This window comes from Pristiophorus japonicus, chromosome 5, assembly GCF_044704955.1.
Source record: "Pristiophorus japonicus isolate sPriJap1 chromosome 5, sPriJap1.hap1, whole genome shotgun sequence".
NCBI lineage: Eukaryota > Metazoa > Chordata > Chondrichthyes > Pristiophoridae > Pristiophorus > Pristiophorus japonicus.
In genome coordinates this window covers 41,766,573-41,784,358 of record NC_091981.1, presented here as the reverse complement: position 1 = coordinate 41,784,358, position 17,786 = coordinate 41,766,573, and the positions used below count along the sequence as shown (strand labels likewise).

The 17,786-nt window shown below is 44.5% G+C and overlaps 1 protein-coding gene across 3 annotated transcripts in view; it reads left to right on the top strand.

Moving 5' to 3' along the window:
* LOC139264313 (catenin delta-2-like) overlaps positions 1–17,786 on the top strand; it is a 1,401,072-nt gene that overhangs the window by 1,174,927 nt on the left and 208,359 nt on the right. For all 3 annotated transcript variants that reach the window (XM_070880575.1, XM_070880576.1, XM_070880577.1), the window contains one exon: positions 12,415–12,628. In XM_070880575.1, coding sequence (XP_070736676.1) covers positions 12,415–12,628 — 214 coding nt within the window. The remainder of the gene's footprint in view (positions 1–12,414; positions 12,629–17,786) is intronic.

Here is a 17,786-nt window from a genome sequence, read left to right as displayed (position 1 = left end):
TAGAGGTGTACCGATGGGTGTGGTGTATTTAGATTTTCAAAAGGCATTCGATAAGGTGCCACACAAAAGGTTACTGCAGTAGCTAAAGGTACGCGGGGTCAGTGGAAATGTATTAGCATGGATCGAGAATTGGCTGGCTAACAGAAAGCAGAGAGTCGGGATAAATGGGTCCTTTTCGGGTTGGAAATCGGTTGTTAGTTGTGTGCCACAGGGATTGGTGCTGGGACCACAACTGTTTACAATATACATAGATGACCTGGGAGAGGGGACAGAGTGTAGTGTAACAAAATTTGCAGATGACACAAAGATTAATGGGAAAGCGGGTTGTGTAGAGGACACAGAGAGGCTGCAAAGAGATTTAGATAGGTTAAGCGAATGGGCTAAGGTTTGGCAGATGGAATACAATGTCAGAAAGTGTGAGGTCATCCACCTTGGGAAAAAAAACAAAAAAAAGGGAATACTATTTGAATGGGGAGAAATTACAACATGCTGCGGTGCAGAGGGACCTGGGGGTCCTTGTGCATGAATCCCAAAAAGTTAGTTTGCAGGTGCAGCAGGTAATCAGGAAGGCGAATGGAATGTTGGCCTTCATTGCGAGAGGGATGGAGTACAAAAGCAGGAAGGCCCTTCTGCAACTGTATAGGGTATTGGTGAGGCTGCACCTGGAGTACTGCGTGCAGTTTTAGTCGCGTTACTTAAGATAGGATATACTGGCTTTGGAGGGGGTAGAGACGATTCACTAGGCTGATTCCGGAGATGAGGGAGTTACCTTATGATGATAGATTGAGTAGACTGGGTCTTTACTCGTTGGAGTTCAGAAGGATGAGGGGTGATCTTATAGAAACATTTAAAATAATGAAAGGGATAGACAAGATAGAGGCAGAGAGGTTGTTTCCACTGGTCGGGGAGACTAGAACTAGGGGGCACAGCCTCAATATACGGGGGAGCCAATTTAAAACCGAGTTGAGAAGGAATTTCTTCTCCCAGAGGGTTGTGAATCTGTGGAATTCTCTACCCAAGGAAGCAGTTGAGGCTAGCTCATTGAATGTATTTTTAGATAGATAGATTTTTAACCAATAAGGGAATTAAGGGTTATGGGGAGCGGGCGGGTAAGTGGAGCTGAGTCCACGGCCAGATCAGCCATGATCTTGTTGAATGGCGGAGCAGGCTCAAAGGGCTAGATGGCCTACTCCTGTTCCTAATTCTTATGTTATGTTCACCTCCAACAGTGCAGCACTCCCGCAGTACTGCACTGGAATGTCAACCTAGATTTTTGTGCTCAAGTCTCTGGAGTGTGACTTGAATCCACAACTTTCTGACTCAGAGGCGAGGGTGCTACCCACTGAGCCACAGCTGACATATCCTGGAGGTTTTAAGGAGTGACTTAAATGAGGAGAGAGAGGCGGGGAGGTTTAGGGAGGGAATTTAAGAGCTTTGGGCCTAGAAAGCTGTATATGCTGCGATTGTGCGATTTGTGAAATTACCCTAATATGTCATGAAGCTTGACACCATCCAGGACAAAGACATCCACTTCATCATCAGCCCATCCACCACCTTAAACATTCCCTCCCTCTACCACCGCCACACTATGTACTATCTGCAGGATGCACTGCAGCAACTGACCATGGCTTCTTTAACACCACCTCCTAGCCCAAGACCTCCACCACCTAGAAGGACAAGGGCAGCAGGTGCACGGAAACACCATCTCTTCCAAGTTCCCTTCCAAGTCAAACACCATCCCGACTTGGACACATACCGCTGTTCCTTCATAGTCGCTGGGTTAAAATATTGGAACTCCCTGCGTAACAGCAATGTGGGAGTACCTTCACTACAAGGATTGGAACAGTTCAAGAATAAGGCCCACCGCCACCTTCTCAAGGGAAATGAGGGATTGGCAATAAATGCTGTCCTTGTCAGCGATTCCCAAATCCTGAGAATGATTTTTTTTAAATTAAGGAAATATTTGGAAAAATTGACCAGTGTTGTGGAAACAGAACCTGCTCTGGCTGGTTGTGTAAAATGATTTATATCCCACTCCCTATGGGGTGATCATAACTCATTTATAAGAGCAACCTCACTTGTAAGAACATAAATCATATATTGCACCTGGTCACGATGTGTTCTCCATTATACATTCATCTCCATTAAAGTGGAATAGACTATATCATCTGAAACATGACCAGGAAGGTGAAGAACTAACCAAACTCTTCAATGAATGGATAGTATCTATTGAGACATTTTTGATGCTTATTATGATGCGGATTTCAATGCTGGCAATGCGACATCCTGTTCACTTTAGCCACATAGTATTAAAAGCTGGCGCTTCCAGGTCAAGAACAGCACACCCAGATGGTTCGCAAGTGTTTATCTTTGAGAGTGGATGGAACATTTATGGAGATGATTTTTCTGTCACTAGTGCCTGGGAGAGTCTTGTTTCCTGGGAGTTAATGAGAGGAAATGGGGCGGAGACTACGAAAGATTTGCACTTATATAGCTCCTTTCACAACCTCAGGATGTCCCAAAGTGCTTTACAGCCAAATAAGTACTTTTTGAAGTATAGTCACTGTTCTAATGTAGGGAAATGCAGCAGCCAAGGTGCCACAAACAGCAACGTGATAATGACCAGATAATCTGTTTTTAATGATGTTGGTTGAGGGATAAATATTGACTCAGGACACCAGGGAGAACTCCCCTGCTCTTTGACTGGTGTCATAGGATCTTTCACATCCAACTGAGAGGGCAGACAGGGCCTCGATTTAATGTTTTGTCCAAATTACAGCATCTCCAACAGTGCAGCAGCCCTTCAGTACTGCAGTGCCATCCTAGATTGTGTGTTCAAGTCCCTGGAATGGGATTTGAACCCACACCCTTCTGACTCAGAGGTGAGAATTCTACCCACTGAGCCATAGATGATACCTGTGCTGGCCCAGGATTTCTGTGGCTGCAGTGGTTACAGGCAGCCCATTGCCCTGCAAATGAGGTGGAGGGAGGGAGGATTCCTACCCATCCCTCTTCATTTTCTTTTAGTTTTGCTGGTAGGATATCTAGCAGAAGCAGCCCTTAGTGGCCCCCAGCCACTCTCCAAGGCAATGAGATTGTATCGAAGATCCTTTTATTTTTAGATTAAATATCTGCGACACTCCCAGGAGAAGTTATCCCGTCTTGAAAGACAGAGTGACAACAGTCTCCAAATTGTCAGAGCATAGCAAATAAAGCGTTACAATCAAAAATCCCGATAAAATAAATCTTATATCTTCACTGTTCACATCGCTCTTCAGTAAACTTCTGATCCACAAACCCGCAACCACCACCACCTCCAAATTACCCTCCAAGTCACACACCATCCCAACTTGGATATATATCGCCATTCTTTCATGGTCTTTGGGTCAAAATCCTGGAAATCCCGACATGACAGCACTTTGGGAGCACCTTCAATACAAGGATTGCAGCAGTTCAAGAAGAAGGCCCGCCACCACCTTCACAAGAGTAACTAAGGATAGGCAATAAATAGGACTTTGCAATAATGAAAAAGAAATCCATCTCTGCATCAAACAGCACTGCTGCTTACTTTAGTTTTTTTCCTCCTGCAATAAAAGTGATGGAATCCTGCAGGTTAAGCTACAACAAGCCTACAATCCCTTTCTAGGTTTCATTTACTCTAAGCGAAGGAATGTTTGATGTACCTACAGCTTAAGTTCACGTCTGTGTCCCACTGCAATTTCAGTGTAATTACTTGTTTGCGTAACTACTTGTTTTCACATATCGTGGATTTTCATTCAGGGTCTCTGTGAAATTGTCACTTTTTTTGCGGTGGGGGGTGGGGATGGGGGGGGTGGTGAGGGGGAAGCGGTGAGGGGGAAGCGGTTGGTGGAGAATGAGTTATCAGTTTTTGTGAAGCCGTCAGTCACCTCTTGTTCAATTTCTAGGTTGATAGTATGAGACGGCGAGGAGAATTTATCTGCAGTATTAAATTTAAACAACAGTTATATATAGTGCCTTTAACATAATAAAGCATCCCAAGGCGCTTCACAGGAGTATCTGTATTATCAAAAAAAAATTTGACACCGAGCCATATAAGGAGATGTTAGGGCAGATGACCAAAAGCTTGGTCGAAGAGGTCGGTTTTAAGGAGCGACTTAAAGGAGGAAAGAGAAGTGGAGAGGCGGAGAGATTTAGGGATGGAATTCCAGAGCTCAGGAATCTAAGGGAGGACTGCTATGTCGAGTTGCCATCTTTCAAATGAGACATTAAACCAAGGTCTTATCTGCTCTCTCAGCTGGATGTAGAAGATCCCATGGAGCTATTTTGAAGAACAGCAAGGGAGTTCTCCCTGATGTCCTGGCCAACATTTATCCGTCAACATCACTTAAAAAAAATATATGTTTTTGTGTTGTGGGACTTTGCTATGTGCAAATTAGCTGCTGTGTTTCTTACATTACAGCAGCATCCACAGTTCAAAGTTCCTAAGCTCTCAAATTCCTACAACTTGAGGAACTTCAGAGTTGTTGAGCTGAAGTCTGAGGTACAGACATTGCGGAGGATCAGGGACGGGGAGAGCTACCTCGACACTTTGATCCAAGAGTCAGTCACACCCCTTAGGCTAGGTAGTGGTACAGGTCTGGTTATTGGTCAGGACAGGAGGGTATGACTGCAACTCAGGCAGGTAAGGGGACCACAGGTGCAGTGCTGGAGGAACCTCGGCATTTGTCCTTATCCAACAGGTATGAAGTTCTTGCTGCCTGTGTGGATGAGGGAAAAGCCTGCATGATGGAAGAGCAAACTGATTATGTCACCATGGTGTATTCAAGTGGGGGGAGTGAAAGCCTATGCAGTTATGGTAGGGGACAGTATAGTCAGAGGGATAGATACAGATCTTTGCAGCTGTGATCGGGAGTTCACAGGCTGTGTTGCCTGCCTGGTGCCAGGGTTAAAGATATCTCCTCGTGGCTGGAGAACGGAGTGGGAAGTGGAGGATCCAGTTGTCGTGGTCTACGTAGGAATCAATATGATAGGTAGAACTAGGAATGAGGTTTTGCTGAGAGAGTTTGAGGAGTTGGGGTCCAGATTAAAAATTACCTCAAAGGTAATAATCTCAGGATTTTCACCTGAGCCACGGCACCAGTTGGCATCGGGACAAGCAGATTATAAGGTTAAATGCGTGGCTCAAAGAGTGGTGTGGGAGGCAGGGATTTGCTTCGTGGGGCACTGGCACCAGTATTGGGGAAAGAGGGAACTGTTCCATTGGGTCGGTCTCCACTTAAACCAGGCTGGAACCAGTGTCCTGGTGAATCGAATAACTGGGGCAGTAGACAGGGCTTTAAACCAATGAAGCGGGGTGGGAGTGTTCAGGAACGAGTAAATTTAAAAGCAGCAAGAGAAATGGCAAGGCTCTAGAGCAGAACAGAGTTTTGGGTAAAAATAAGCAGAGTGGGTCAGGAAGAGACAGATAGAGTAACAAAGGTAATAGGGCATCACTGACTAAGGTGGCATCAGGGAAAAAATAGAAAAAAGTCAAAGCTAAAGGCACTATATCGGAATGCGCGAGGCGTTCGCAACAAAATAGATCAATTAATAGCGCAGATAGAAATTCATCGGTTTGATCTAATAGCCATTGATCTAATAGCACTTGGTTGCAAAGTGACCACGGTTGGAGTTAAATATTCCAGGATACTGCCCACCGCTGGAAACGGGGCGCACCATCCCTGTTTTTGTTGATTTTACTGGCGCAGTAGATGCGGTAGCCTCTTGAGCGAAATTCCGCTCTTTGGCTTTTTTTTTTCAGGCGGACCAGAAGTCGGTCATAATGGGGGTGGAAGTGCGGCGGTAAGCGGAAGTTCGCAGTCTAGGGGGCGGAAGGAGGGGGTGGGAGGGTTGTAGCATAGCACTGATGACATCATCACGGGACCGCGTCACTATGGCTCTTCCCTTCACTTAAAGAGGGGAGCCTGCGGAACTCTTAAGTTGGGCCACCAGTGTGGGTTTCGGCCAGGCCAGCGGCCTGGCACCCAAGAGCGGTGCCAGGCTGCCTGTTGGCTGCCCAGCCGAACCTGGGGGCATAATTGTCGGCCCAACATGGGAGTCGGTCGACAAAAAAAAACATGGTGGCAGCGGCAGTAGGTCGTCCCCTTTAATGGGAACTGCACCACCATTTTAGAAGGACTACAGCCTCACTGCACTGGCAGTAAAAGCAGTTTTGGCACCGCTCGGCGGGAGCAAGATCTTTTCAGCGGAGCGGTACTGGGGGGAGCATGTCACCACCGGGATGCCACAGGAACGGAATTGCCAAAAAGGCGGCCATTGCACACTGCAAATGGCCACCGATTTCTGGCGGTAACAGGCCTTAAGGGAAGGGGCAATTTCGGCCCCTTAACTTTTAGAAGAGATAGGCAAAATGGGAAAGGAGGAGGGGTAACCTTGATAATAAAGGATGGGATAAAGACAATAGAGAGAAAGGATCTTAGCTTGGAAAATCAAGAAGTACAATCAGTTTGGTTGGAGCTAAGAAACAGCAAGGGGCAGAAAATATTGTGGGAGTTATTTATAGGCCCCCAAACAGTAGTTGTAATGTAGGGCAGAGTATAAATCAAGAAATTAAAGGCGTATGTTACAAGGGTACTACAGTAATCATGAAGGACTTCAATCTACATAGAGACTGGGCAAATCAAATTTGCATTACAGCTGCGACATTCAAAATCCAGAGTTCCAGAATCCGGAATGTTCTGGAATCCAGACACCGGGCCAATCCGTGGCAGGGTCGTTTGGAAACCAGAAAATGTTCCGAAATCTGGACTCCCCCACCTCAACCCGACCTTCCCCGGCCTCGGCCTGACTTCCCCCAGCCTCAGCCCGACCTCGCCTCGACCTCGCCTTGGCCCGGCCTCGGCCCAACTGGCTCCCTGACCTTTGGCCGCCCGACCTCGTCTTGGCCCAATCTCCCCGGCCTCAGCCCAACCAGCACCCCTGACCTCCAGCGGTCCGACCGACCTCACCTGACCTCTGGCCGCCCGACATCCCCCAGCCTCAGCCAGACCAACACCCCCAACCTCCGATGGCCCCCGACCAACCTCACCCAGCCTCGGCCCGACCGACACCCTCAATCACCGGCGGCCCACCCAGCCTCGGCCCAACTGACACCTCCGATCTCCGGCGACCCACCCGGCCTAGGCCCAACCGACACCCCTCCTCAGCCCCGGCCCCACAGATCCCCAGAATTCCAGCGGCCCACCCGACACCCCCCCCCCCCCCACCATCTATCTTCCTCGACCCAGGCATTCCAAAATCCGGAAATACCTGGAATCTGGAATAGCCTCCGTCCCGAGGTTTTCAGATTTCGGATGTCACACCTGTAATAATGTGGAGGATAAATTCATGCAATGTATACAAGATAGTTTTCTAGATCAGTATGTTGTGGAACCAACTCAGGAACAGGTTATTTTAGATCTAGTATTGTGCCATGAGAAAGGATTAATTAATAACCTTGTAGTAAAGAGGCCCTTAGGGAAGTTTGACCATAATATGATAGAATTTTATGTTGAGTTTGAAAATGATTTAGTTAAATCTGAAACTAGGGTCTTAAATCGAAATAAAGAAAACATATACACTTGACATGCCGTAACCAACAAAGCTACAGACCAAGAGCTGGAAAGTGGGATTAGGCTGGATAGCTTTTTGTCGGCCGGCACGGACATGATGAGCCAAAATGGCCTCCTTTCGCGCTGTAAATTTTTATGATTTCAGGATATGAGGAGCGAGTTGGCTAAGATAAATTAAAAAACTACATTAACAGGTATGATGGTAGACAAGCAATGGCTAGCATTTAAAGAATTAATACATAATTAACAACAGGTATACATTTCTTTAAAGCACAAAACCCCCACAGGAAAAGTGGTCCAACTGTGGCTAACAAGAAAAGTTAAAGATAGTATTAGATCAAAGGAAGAGGCTTATAATGTTACCAAAAAAAGCAGTAAGCCTGAAGATTGGGAGAATTTTAGAATTCAGCAAAGGAGGATCAAGAAATTGATAAAGAAAGGGAAAGTAAAATATGAAAGTAAGCTAGCAAGAGACATAAAAACAGACTGTAAAAGCTTCTATAGATATGTAAAAGGAAAAAAATTAGCGAACCTAAATGTGGGCCCCTTACAGGCTGAGACAGCAGAAATTATAATGGGACATAAAGAACTGTCAGAGAAATTAAACAAATACTTTGTGTCTGTCTTCACAGCAGAAGACGTAAAAAACCTTCCGGAAATAGTAGAGAACCAAGGGTCTGGCGAGAATGGGGAACTGAAAGAAATTAGTATTAGTAAAGAAATATTACTGATGAAATTAATGGAACTGAATAATGGGTCAGCCATTTAGGACAGAGACGAGGAGAAATTTCTTCACTCAGAAGGTGGTGAATCTTTGGAATTTTCTACCCCAGAGGGCTGTGGAGGCTCAGTCGTTGAGTATATTCAAGTCAGAGATTGATAGATTTTTTGATATTAAGGGAATCAAGGGATATGGGAATAGTGCACCAGGCTCAAGGGGTCAAATGGCCTACTCCTGCTCCTATTTCTTATGTATATGAAAATATTTCCATTCTATAAATACTTGTCTTCGATGCGTCTTTCACAACTGAAAATGGGACATCTTATTTTACGAGACAGGAAGATCTCGTAGTGTTGTATCTTTATCTCTTGACACTGACTACATTGGTGTCCTGAACTTCGTGGAGAGAGCGGGCAGTTATTTAACGGAGGTTTGATAGATCGCAGCAAGTTGTAGAGGTTGCTTCTCTCAGTGTCTGTTTTGTCAACCTGTCAGCTCCAGCAATCGAGTGTGCCCGAAAACAGCCCATAATATAGCGGAACTGCCCCTTTAATGGGTTACGATAGCCAATGCTCGGTCAGGGACAGCAGTTTATAATAGAATTTCCACACAGATCAATATCACAAGTCAACCTCAAACAACGACATAATTAAAATGACTGTGAGGAAGCACAACATATTTTCTGAGGCCCACTTGTACAGAAATGACTGACAGATGCTCTAAGTGGGACAACCAGTTAATTATCTCACTCAGACCTTGGTGTCAGCTCTGAAAATTCTGCCGAGTCAGTGTGAAAATTAACCTGGTTATTTTTAGAGCAATTACTGCTCTCAATAGCTGGAGAGCAGATAATAAAAGAAGAAAAAAGAAAGATTTGTATGTCTATAGCACCGTTCTTGACCTCAGGACGTCACCAAGCACTTCACAACCAATGAAGTACTTTTGAATTGTGGTCACTATTGCAACATAGGAAACACAGCAACCAGTTTGTGTGTAACAAGATCCCCACAAACAGCAATGTGATGATGACCAGTTTATCTGTTTTTAGTGGTATTGGTTGAAAGATCATTTGGCCAGAGCACCCCTGGAGTACTCCCTGCTCTCTTCAAAATAATGCCATGGGATTTTTTGTGTCTACCTGAGAGGATAGACGGGCCTCGGTTTAACATCTCATCTGAAAGACGGCACCTTTGACAGTGCCGCACTCCCTCAGTGCTGCAATAGATTTTGTGTTCATGTCTCTGGACCCACTCTTGGACCCACAACCTTCTGACTCAGAGGCGAATGTTCTACCACTGAACCACGGCTGACACATAATGGAATTGTCACTGAGAGCAGGAGAGTTCTCCAGGGCTGCCCTGGCCAATATTTTTCTCTCAGCCACTAAAAACAGATGATCTACAACCTTTTGTTGTGAGGAGTTTAGAAAGAGAATGAAACGGAAGCCAGTTAGATTATTGTTGAGGAATCGGAGACAGTTACAATCATTTGCTTGGAGATTATGGAACTGAAGTATGTGGCATTTCTAGTTTTCAACATGCAACATTTTAGCATTAATTGCCTTTAGAGCCCTTAAAGCAGTCTGAGTTTAGGGCTTACTTATATTGTGCACTGAATTTTTTTTTAATGTAACATTGTTATATTTTTATATTTGCTGTTTGACTGACAGTCATGAATCATCCAATCAGGTAACAAAGAGAATGTTCGCTTTCCAATTAGCCTGGCAGGCGGTGCGCCGAATGGCAAAAGCACGGGATCAGGGCGGTTATGATGAAACCTTCCAGTGTTGGCAAACCTTGCCGAGAAGGGGACAGCCTCGTTTTGGAGTTCCCATGCCCTGGGGCCTTAGAGGGGTCTAGTGTTTAAGAGACAGGGATCCACCTGATCTTGACCAGCAGCAGATGGTGGGACCATTGAAAAAGAAAGAAAGAAAGACCATTGGAGGAAGGAGGAGTGTACAGGCTGGGATTGAGGCCAGGACCCCAGAAGCTCTAGTAGCCCAATGTTGTTTTTAATTTTAAGGGGCCTCTTCCAGTGAGGTTCCCACACCCTCCACTGGCCCAGGTCCCTACAGTGGACAATCCACCTCCTGTCATAAGGTGGGCACCCTCGATGTGCCTGTAAGTGCCCAAGACTGCTCGCCCATGCTTTTTTGGGAGCTGGACAGCACAAAATATGCAGGAGGGAGGTAGGGGGTGTATGGATATCTCAATTACCCACCCATTTCCAGTTTGCCACACTAAACATTTTCTGATCCAGACTCTCAGGAATGTTAATTACAGCTTGCATTCCTATCACATCTTTAATGTAAAGAAATGTCACAAGCACTTCCCAAATAATTCTCATTACCAGTGGAAGCTGGGCCTGGGTCACAGGCTAGGGCTGGGTAAGCAGTTGATATTGGGGCAGGGGAGCAGCGTTCAATTCTGGCACCAGCAACCAACATGCCAGCCGATGACATCAGAGAAATGTAATATGGGTTCAGGAGTAGGGGAAGTCGATGTTATGATTTATGGGGAGCGATCATCTAAAGGGCCGATAGATAGCTCTATGCTGGGTTGTCTCTATGGTGACTATTGCTTAGTCCTACTTACTGTTCATGTCTCACTCCAGAGAGTTGAGCACATAATCTAGGCTGACACTCCAGTGCTGTACTGAGGGAGTGCTGCAGAGTTTTTCGGATAAGATGTTAAACCAAGGCTCCGTCTGCCCTCTCGGGTGGACATAAAAGATCCCATGGTGCTACTTCGAAGAAGACCTGGAGAGTTCTCCTCGGTGGCCTGGCCAACATTAATTCTTCAACCAACATCACTTTAAAAAAAAAACAGATTATCTGATCATTTATTTCATTAATGTTTTTGAGAACACAAATTGGCTGCTAATTTCCTACGTTGCAACAGTGGCTACAGTTCAAATGTACTTAATTGGTTGTAAAGCGCTTTGGTATTCCTGAAGCTGTGAAAGGCACTATATAAATGCTAGCTTTTTCTTTACTGGTCCTGTAGCCTAAAATGCTTGTGCTCCAGCAGCTAACCCTAGATGTTGCAAAATGGAGGCTGCTATAGAGTGGAAAGACCTGATTTAACGAAGGTGTTTTTTTGTTACTGAATACTGTATGTTATTTATATACCTTTGAACTAACCACCGGAAAAAATCCGCAGTATATTCCCGAGTCTCATGAAGCACAAGTACTTCCATGGAGATGGGCAGACTACAGCCTGGATAGGTCTGGCAGTCCAATCTGCAGGGCAATGTCTGACGTTCTTCAGACCCAGTGCGTACATCTCATGGGGTGGATGCGCTCTCAGGCTCACTTTCTGCATTCCTGCCCGTTGCCATGATAAGCTTGTCAGTCAAATGACATACTTGTTTTGAAGGCAGGAGTTCAGAGTGCACTGGTGGTCAGTAGAACTTTGCGGAGAAGAGGGAGACGGGGATCGAGACGTGTGGGGTGTGTGACATTACATGTTGAACCCTGTGATGAAACACTGATGTGCTTGGGGAGAGAAAGAATGGGAACACACAGGAATAATACAGAAGAAAGTACTGTTGGGGGAAAAGGACACTAAACAGCTGAGAGTTGAGAGCTACTGTTATTTGTAGTGAGTCCATTTAAAAAATGTAAGTGTATCCCCAAAAATGTGGGAAGATGAAAATCGCAAGAGTCCCAAAGACATAAGAGGGTGGCATCTCTGCATAGCACGCACAGAAATGTTCCTCGATGATCTTTTGTTTTTATATCCACTAGTTTGAGGTAGCATGGGAGCAAGTATTTTGTGTAACATTTTGACATCATAAAGTGCCGCCCTGGTGACATCGTGAATAAGACAGTGGATTGTGGGTAGAACAACTCATTCTTAATGTGAATGGAGCTGATGTTGCCACAGAACTCCAAGCTCTTCTCGGCAACAGATCCACAGCATATAAGGCAGCCACAAAATAAGATGCACCAATAATAGTTTGGCTATCTTGCCTTTTTTTAATATTTAGGGTCAATTCATTGAGCCATAGGATTCTATGATCCTTTAGGCATTTTTCCTTAACTGTGTTTCTTTTGATGGGATTAATTATTAGCTCTTAACAAGTGAACTAATCTTGCAGATAAGAAGACAAGGTGGAATCCAATTGCTGGTAGACCTGTTGGACCATCGGATGCAAGAAGTGCATCGCAGTGCCTGTGGAGCCCTGAGGAACCTTGTGTACGGCAAGGCAAACGATGACAATAAAATTGCCTTGAAAAACTGCGGTGGGATTCCAGCACTGGTGCGACTGCTTCGGAAGACTCCTGATGTGGAGATCAGGGAGCTGGTTACAGGTTAGAATCTCTCTTTTCTGTACGCTATACCTGCAGTCTTCCTGAAGTGGGAAATGAAATCCACTTTCCACTGTCTGAATGAGTTGATTTATTATACATCAGGTTCAAGACAAAACCCACCAGGATTTTTCATTCTTTGAAATGTTACTTTAGCAGGCCATCGTCTGCTAGATCTCTTTGAGATTAAGGAGGATTATGACAAATGGAATCACTGTCTGACTGGCCCGTTGAACAATGAGAGTATTGTACTTTGGTCGGACCCCGTCTGTTCAGTTCTGGGCACCTCAGGAAGGATATATTGGCCTTGGGTGAGGGTGCAGTGCAGATTCACCAGAATAATACCGGGGCTAAAAGGATTAAATTACTAGGATAGGTTGCATAAACTTGGCTTGTATTCCTTTGAGTATTCGAAGGTTGAAAGGTGATTTGATCAAAGTATGTAAAATGTTAAAATAATTCAATAGAGTAGATAGAGATAAACTATTTCCTCAGTTGGGGGAATCCAGCACAATTTTAAGATTCGAGCCAAGCCATTCAGGAGTGAAATCTAGAAGCAGTTCCTCACACCTCAAAGGTAGTAATCTCCGGATTACTCCCAGTGCCACGAGCTAGTGAGTACAGAAATAGAAGGATAGATGAATACATGGCTGGAGAGATGGTGCAAGCGGGAGGGCTTTAGTTTCCTGGGGGAGGTGGGACCTGTACGAGCCGGATGGGTTGGATCTCAACAGAGCCAGCACCAATATCTCGCGCGGGGGGGGGGGTTTGCTAGTGCTATGGGGAGGGTTTAAACTAGCTTGGCAGGGGGATGGGAACCTTAAAATAGATTCAGTAGGGAGGGGAGAAAAGCTGGAATTAGAGAGCAAAAATAAAGAAAGTGAGTTTGAAGGAGAGAGGAAACAAGCAGGAAATAAGGGTAAAAAAAAAACTTAAAGGCACTTTGTCTAAATGCACATAGCATTTGTAACAAAATAGATGAGTTGACGGCACAAATTGAGACAAATGGGTATGATCTGATAGCCATTACAGTGACGTGGTTGCAAGGTGACCAGGACTGGGAATTAAATATTCACTGGTACTTAACAATCCGGAAGGACAGATAGAAAGGAAAAGGAGGTGGGGTAGCTCTATTGATTAAGGATGGAATCACTGCAATAGTAAGAAACGATATTGGCTCAAATGATAAGGGTGTTGAAACAGTTTGGGTGGAGATAAGGAACAATAAAGGGAAAAAGTCACTGGTGGGCATAGTCTATAGGCTCCCTAACAGTAGCAACTCTGTTGGTCAGAGCATAAACCAGAAAATAATGGGGGCTTGTAAAAAAGGAACAGCAATAATCATGGGTGATTTTAACCTCCATATTGATTGGACAAATCAAATTGGTCAGGGTAGCCTTGAGGAGGAGTTCATAGAGTGCATAAGGGATGGGTTCCTTGAGCAGTATGTAACGGAACCAACCAGGGGCAAGCTATATTAGATCTGGTCCTGTGCAATGAGACAGGACTAATAAACAATCTCCTAGTAAAGGATCCCCTCGGAATGAGTAATCATAGCATGATTGAATTTCAAATTCAGATGGAGGGTGAGAAAGTTGGATCTCTAACCAGCATACTAAGCTTAAATAAAAGAGACTGTGAATGTATGAGGGCAGAGTTGGCTAAAGTGGACTGGGACAATAGATTCAAGTGTAGGACGGTTGATGAACATTTAAGGAGATATTTCACAACTCTCAAGAAAAATATTTTCCAGTGAGGAGGAAAGGGTGCAAGAGAAAAGATAGCCATCTGTGGCTAACTAAAGAAATAAAGGGCGGTATCCAATTAAAAACAAGGGAATACAAAGTGGCCAAAACTAGTGGGAGGACAGAAGACTGGGAAGCTTTTAAAAGCCAGCAAAGAACAACAAAAAAAATTATTAAGGAAAGGAAGATAGACTGTGAAAGTAAACTAGCACAAAATATAAAAACAGAGAGCAAGAGTTTCTATAGGTATATAAAAAGGAAAAGGGTGGCTAAAGTAAATGTTGGGCCCTTAGAGGACGAGGCCGGGGAATTAGTAATGGGGAACATGGAGATGGCAGAAACTCTGAACAAATATTTTGTATCAGTTTTTACGGTACAGGACACTAATAATATTCCGACAGTGGATAGTCAAGGGGCTATGGGGGGGTGGGGGCGGGGGAGGAACTTAGCGCAATTGCAATCACTAAGGAGGTGGCACTCAGTAAAATAATGGGACTAAAGGCAGATAAATCCCCTCGACCTGTTGGCTTGCATCCTAGGGTCTTAAGAGAAATAGTGGCAGAGATTGTGGATGCATTAGTTGCAATTTACCAAAATTCCCTGGATTCTGGGGAGGTCCCAGCAGATTGGAAAACTGCAATGTAACACCCCTATTTTAAAAAAGGAGGCAGACAAAAAGCAGGAAACTATAGACTAGCTAACCTAACATCTGTGGTTGGGAAAATGTTGGAGTCCATTATTAAAGAAGCAGCAGCAGGACATTTGGAAAAGCAAAGTTCGGTCAGGCAGAGTCAGCATGGATTTATGAAGGGGAAGCCATGATAGACAAATTTGCTGGAGTTCTTTGAGGATGTAACGAATAGGGTGGATAAAGGGGAACCAGTGGATGTGGTATATTTGGACTTCCAGAAGGCATTTGACAAGGTGCCACATAAAAGGTTACTGCACAAGATAAAAGTTCACGGGGTTGGGGGTAATATATTGGCATGGATAGAGGATTGGCTAACTAACAGAGAACAGAGAGTCGGGATAAATGGTTCATTCTCTGGTTGGCAACCAGTAACTAATGTGCTGCCGCAAGGATCAGTGCTGGGACCCCAATTATTTACAATATATATTAATGACTTGGAAGAAGGGACTGAGTGTAACTAAGCCAAGTTTGCTGATGATACGAAGATGGGAGGAAAAGCAATGTGTGAGGAGGACACATAAAATCTGCAAAAGGACGTAGAAAAGCTAAGTGAGTGGGCAAAAATTTGGCAGATGGAGTATAATGTCGGAAAGTGTGAGGTCATGCACTTTGGCAGAAAAAAATTCAAAGAGCAAGTTATTATTTAAATGGAGAATGATTGCAAAGTGCCGCAGTACAACGGGATCTGGGGGTACTTGTGCATGAAACACAAAATGATAGTATGCAGGTACAGCAAGTGATCAGGAAGGCCAATAGTATCTTGGCCTTTATTGCAAAGGGGATGGAATATAAAAGCAGGGAAGTCTTGCTACAGCTATATAAGGTATTGGTGAGGCCACACCTGGAATACTGCGTGCAGTTTTGGTTTCCATATTTACGAAAGGATATACTTGCTTTGGAGATAGTTCAGAGAAGATTGATTAGGTTGATTCCGGGGATGAGGGGATTGACTTATGAGGAAAGGTTGAGTAGGTTGGACCTCTACTCATTGGAATTCAGAAGAATGAGAGGTGATCGTATCGAAACGTATAAGATTATGAGAAGGTTTGACAAGGTGGATGCAGAGAGGATGTTTCCACTGATGGGGGAGAATAGAACTAGAGGGCATGATCTTAGAATAAGGGGCCACCCATTTAAAACAGAGATGAGGAGAAATTTATTCTCTCAGAGGGTTGTAAATCTGTGGAATTCGATGCCTCAGAGAGCTATGGAAGATGGGACATTGAATAAAGTTAAGACAGAAATAGACAGTTTCTTAAACGATAAAGGGTTAAGGGGCGCGGGCGGGCAAGTGGAGCTGAGTCCATGATCAGGTCAGCCATGGTCATATTGAATGGCGGAACAGGCACGAAGGGCCGTATGGCCTACTCCTGTTCCTATTTCTTATGTTCTTTTGTTCTTATGTTCTAAGGGTCAGCGAAGTCTGCAACTCTCTCTCCCAAAAGGCTGTGGATGCTGGGACAATTGGAGCTTATTTGGGGGTAAGGGTATTGAGGGATATGAAGAGATTGAGGTACAGATCAGTTATGATCTAATTGAATGACGGAACAGGCTCTGGGGGATGGATGGCCTACTCTTGTTCGTAATACTCAAATCTAAGATACGCAATTAAAGTGAGTGTCAGACAAACATGCCTTTACGCCAATAATGGTAGGAATATGGAATTCTGTGTCACAAAGCATTGTTGAAACAGAGTCCATAAATATTGAAAGGGAATTAGACAGTTGCTTGAAAAAGAGGGAGTATCAATGGTTTGGGGAGCGAAGAGGAGAGTGGGATTCGACCAAATGGCTTGTGTAGAAAAGCACTGCTAAATGGCCTGTTCTGGGCTGATTGTATAAATGGAATATGAATTCTGCTTCTCCTGATTGGCTGAGATCTCATGGGAGACTTGTAAAGTGCCAGTCGCTAATGAAAGGTGAGGACAAGGGAGAATTTACTCTTTGGCAAAGGTAACCATTCCATCAAAATTAATGCTAGCAGATGTAATGGTGCACACCACAAAGAGAGTTGAAGGAAATACAGTAAGAGGTGGAACAGAAGCCTTCAGCACGATATACCTCAGTGAATAACACCTAGTTAGTTGCTGGCAGAGGATGGTTTTGTGTTTCTGCCTGGGCCTCATGCAGACTGCGAGTGCTGTCTGTAGCACCTTTAATCTGTTAGGCAAGTATAATTAGACGCCTGCCAAATCTACTGGAAAAGCACTGTGCAACTGTGATTCGTGTTCATTGACAAGATATCCCACAGAGTGGCAGACCTAATAATATGACAGTGCTAGTCATGACATATTTACTCATCTCTTTGTTGCGCTGTCAAAACATGTAGCCTCAGGGAGCTGTTTGCGTGTTTGAATAAGATATTAACACAGCCAGAATGTGTGTAGCTGTTGAGGTTAACTTGCCAGAAGTTTTTTTTTCCACAGTTAATAATAACAATCAGCACTCATTATTGTGAAACTAGAATTGTGACCTTCGCTTTGGCGTCGCAAATGCTGCTTCACATCTCTTTGAGTTTGAGAGGAGATCGCCATGAACTCCAACTGGCCTCAGCACCCATAGGTAACAGAGGGGAAGCCTCCGCCTCTCCTTGCTCACTGTGTTAGCAGGAGATTTACGTGAAACATTTTCAAAAGGGTTATCAATTCCACTACTGATGACATCACATGATCAGCACCACGATCCTATCTCAACATCATATAATATTGGATCAAAATTGTTTCTAA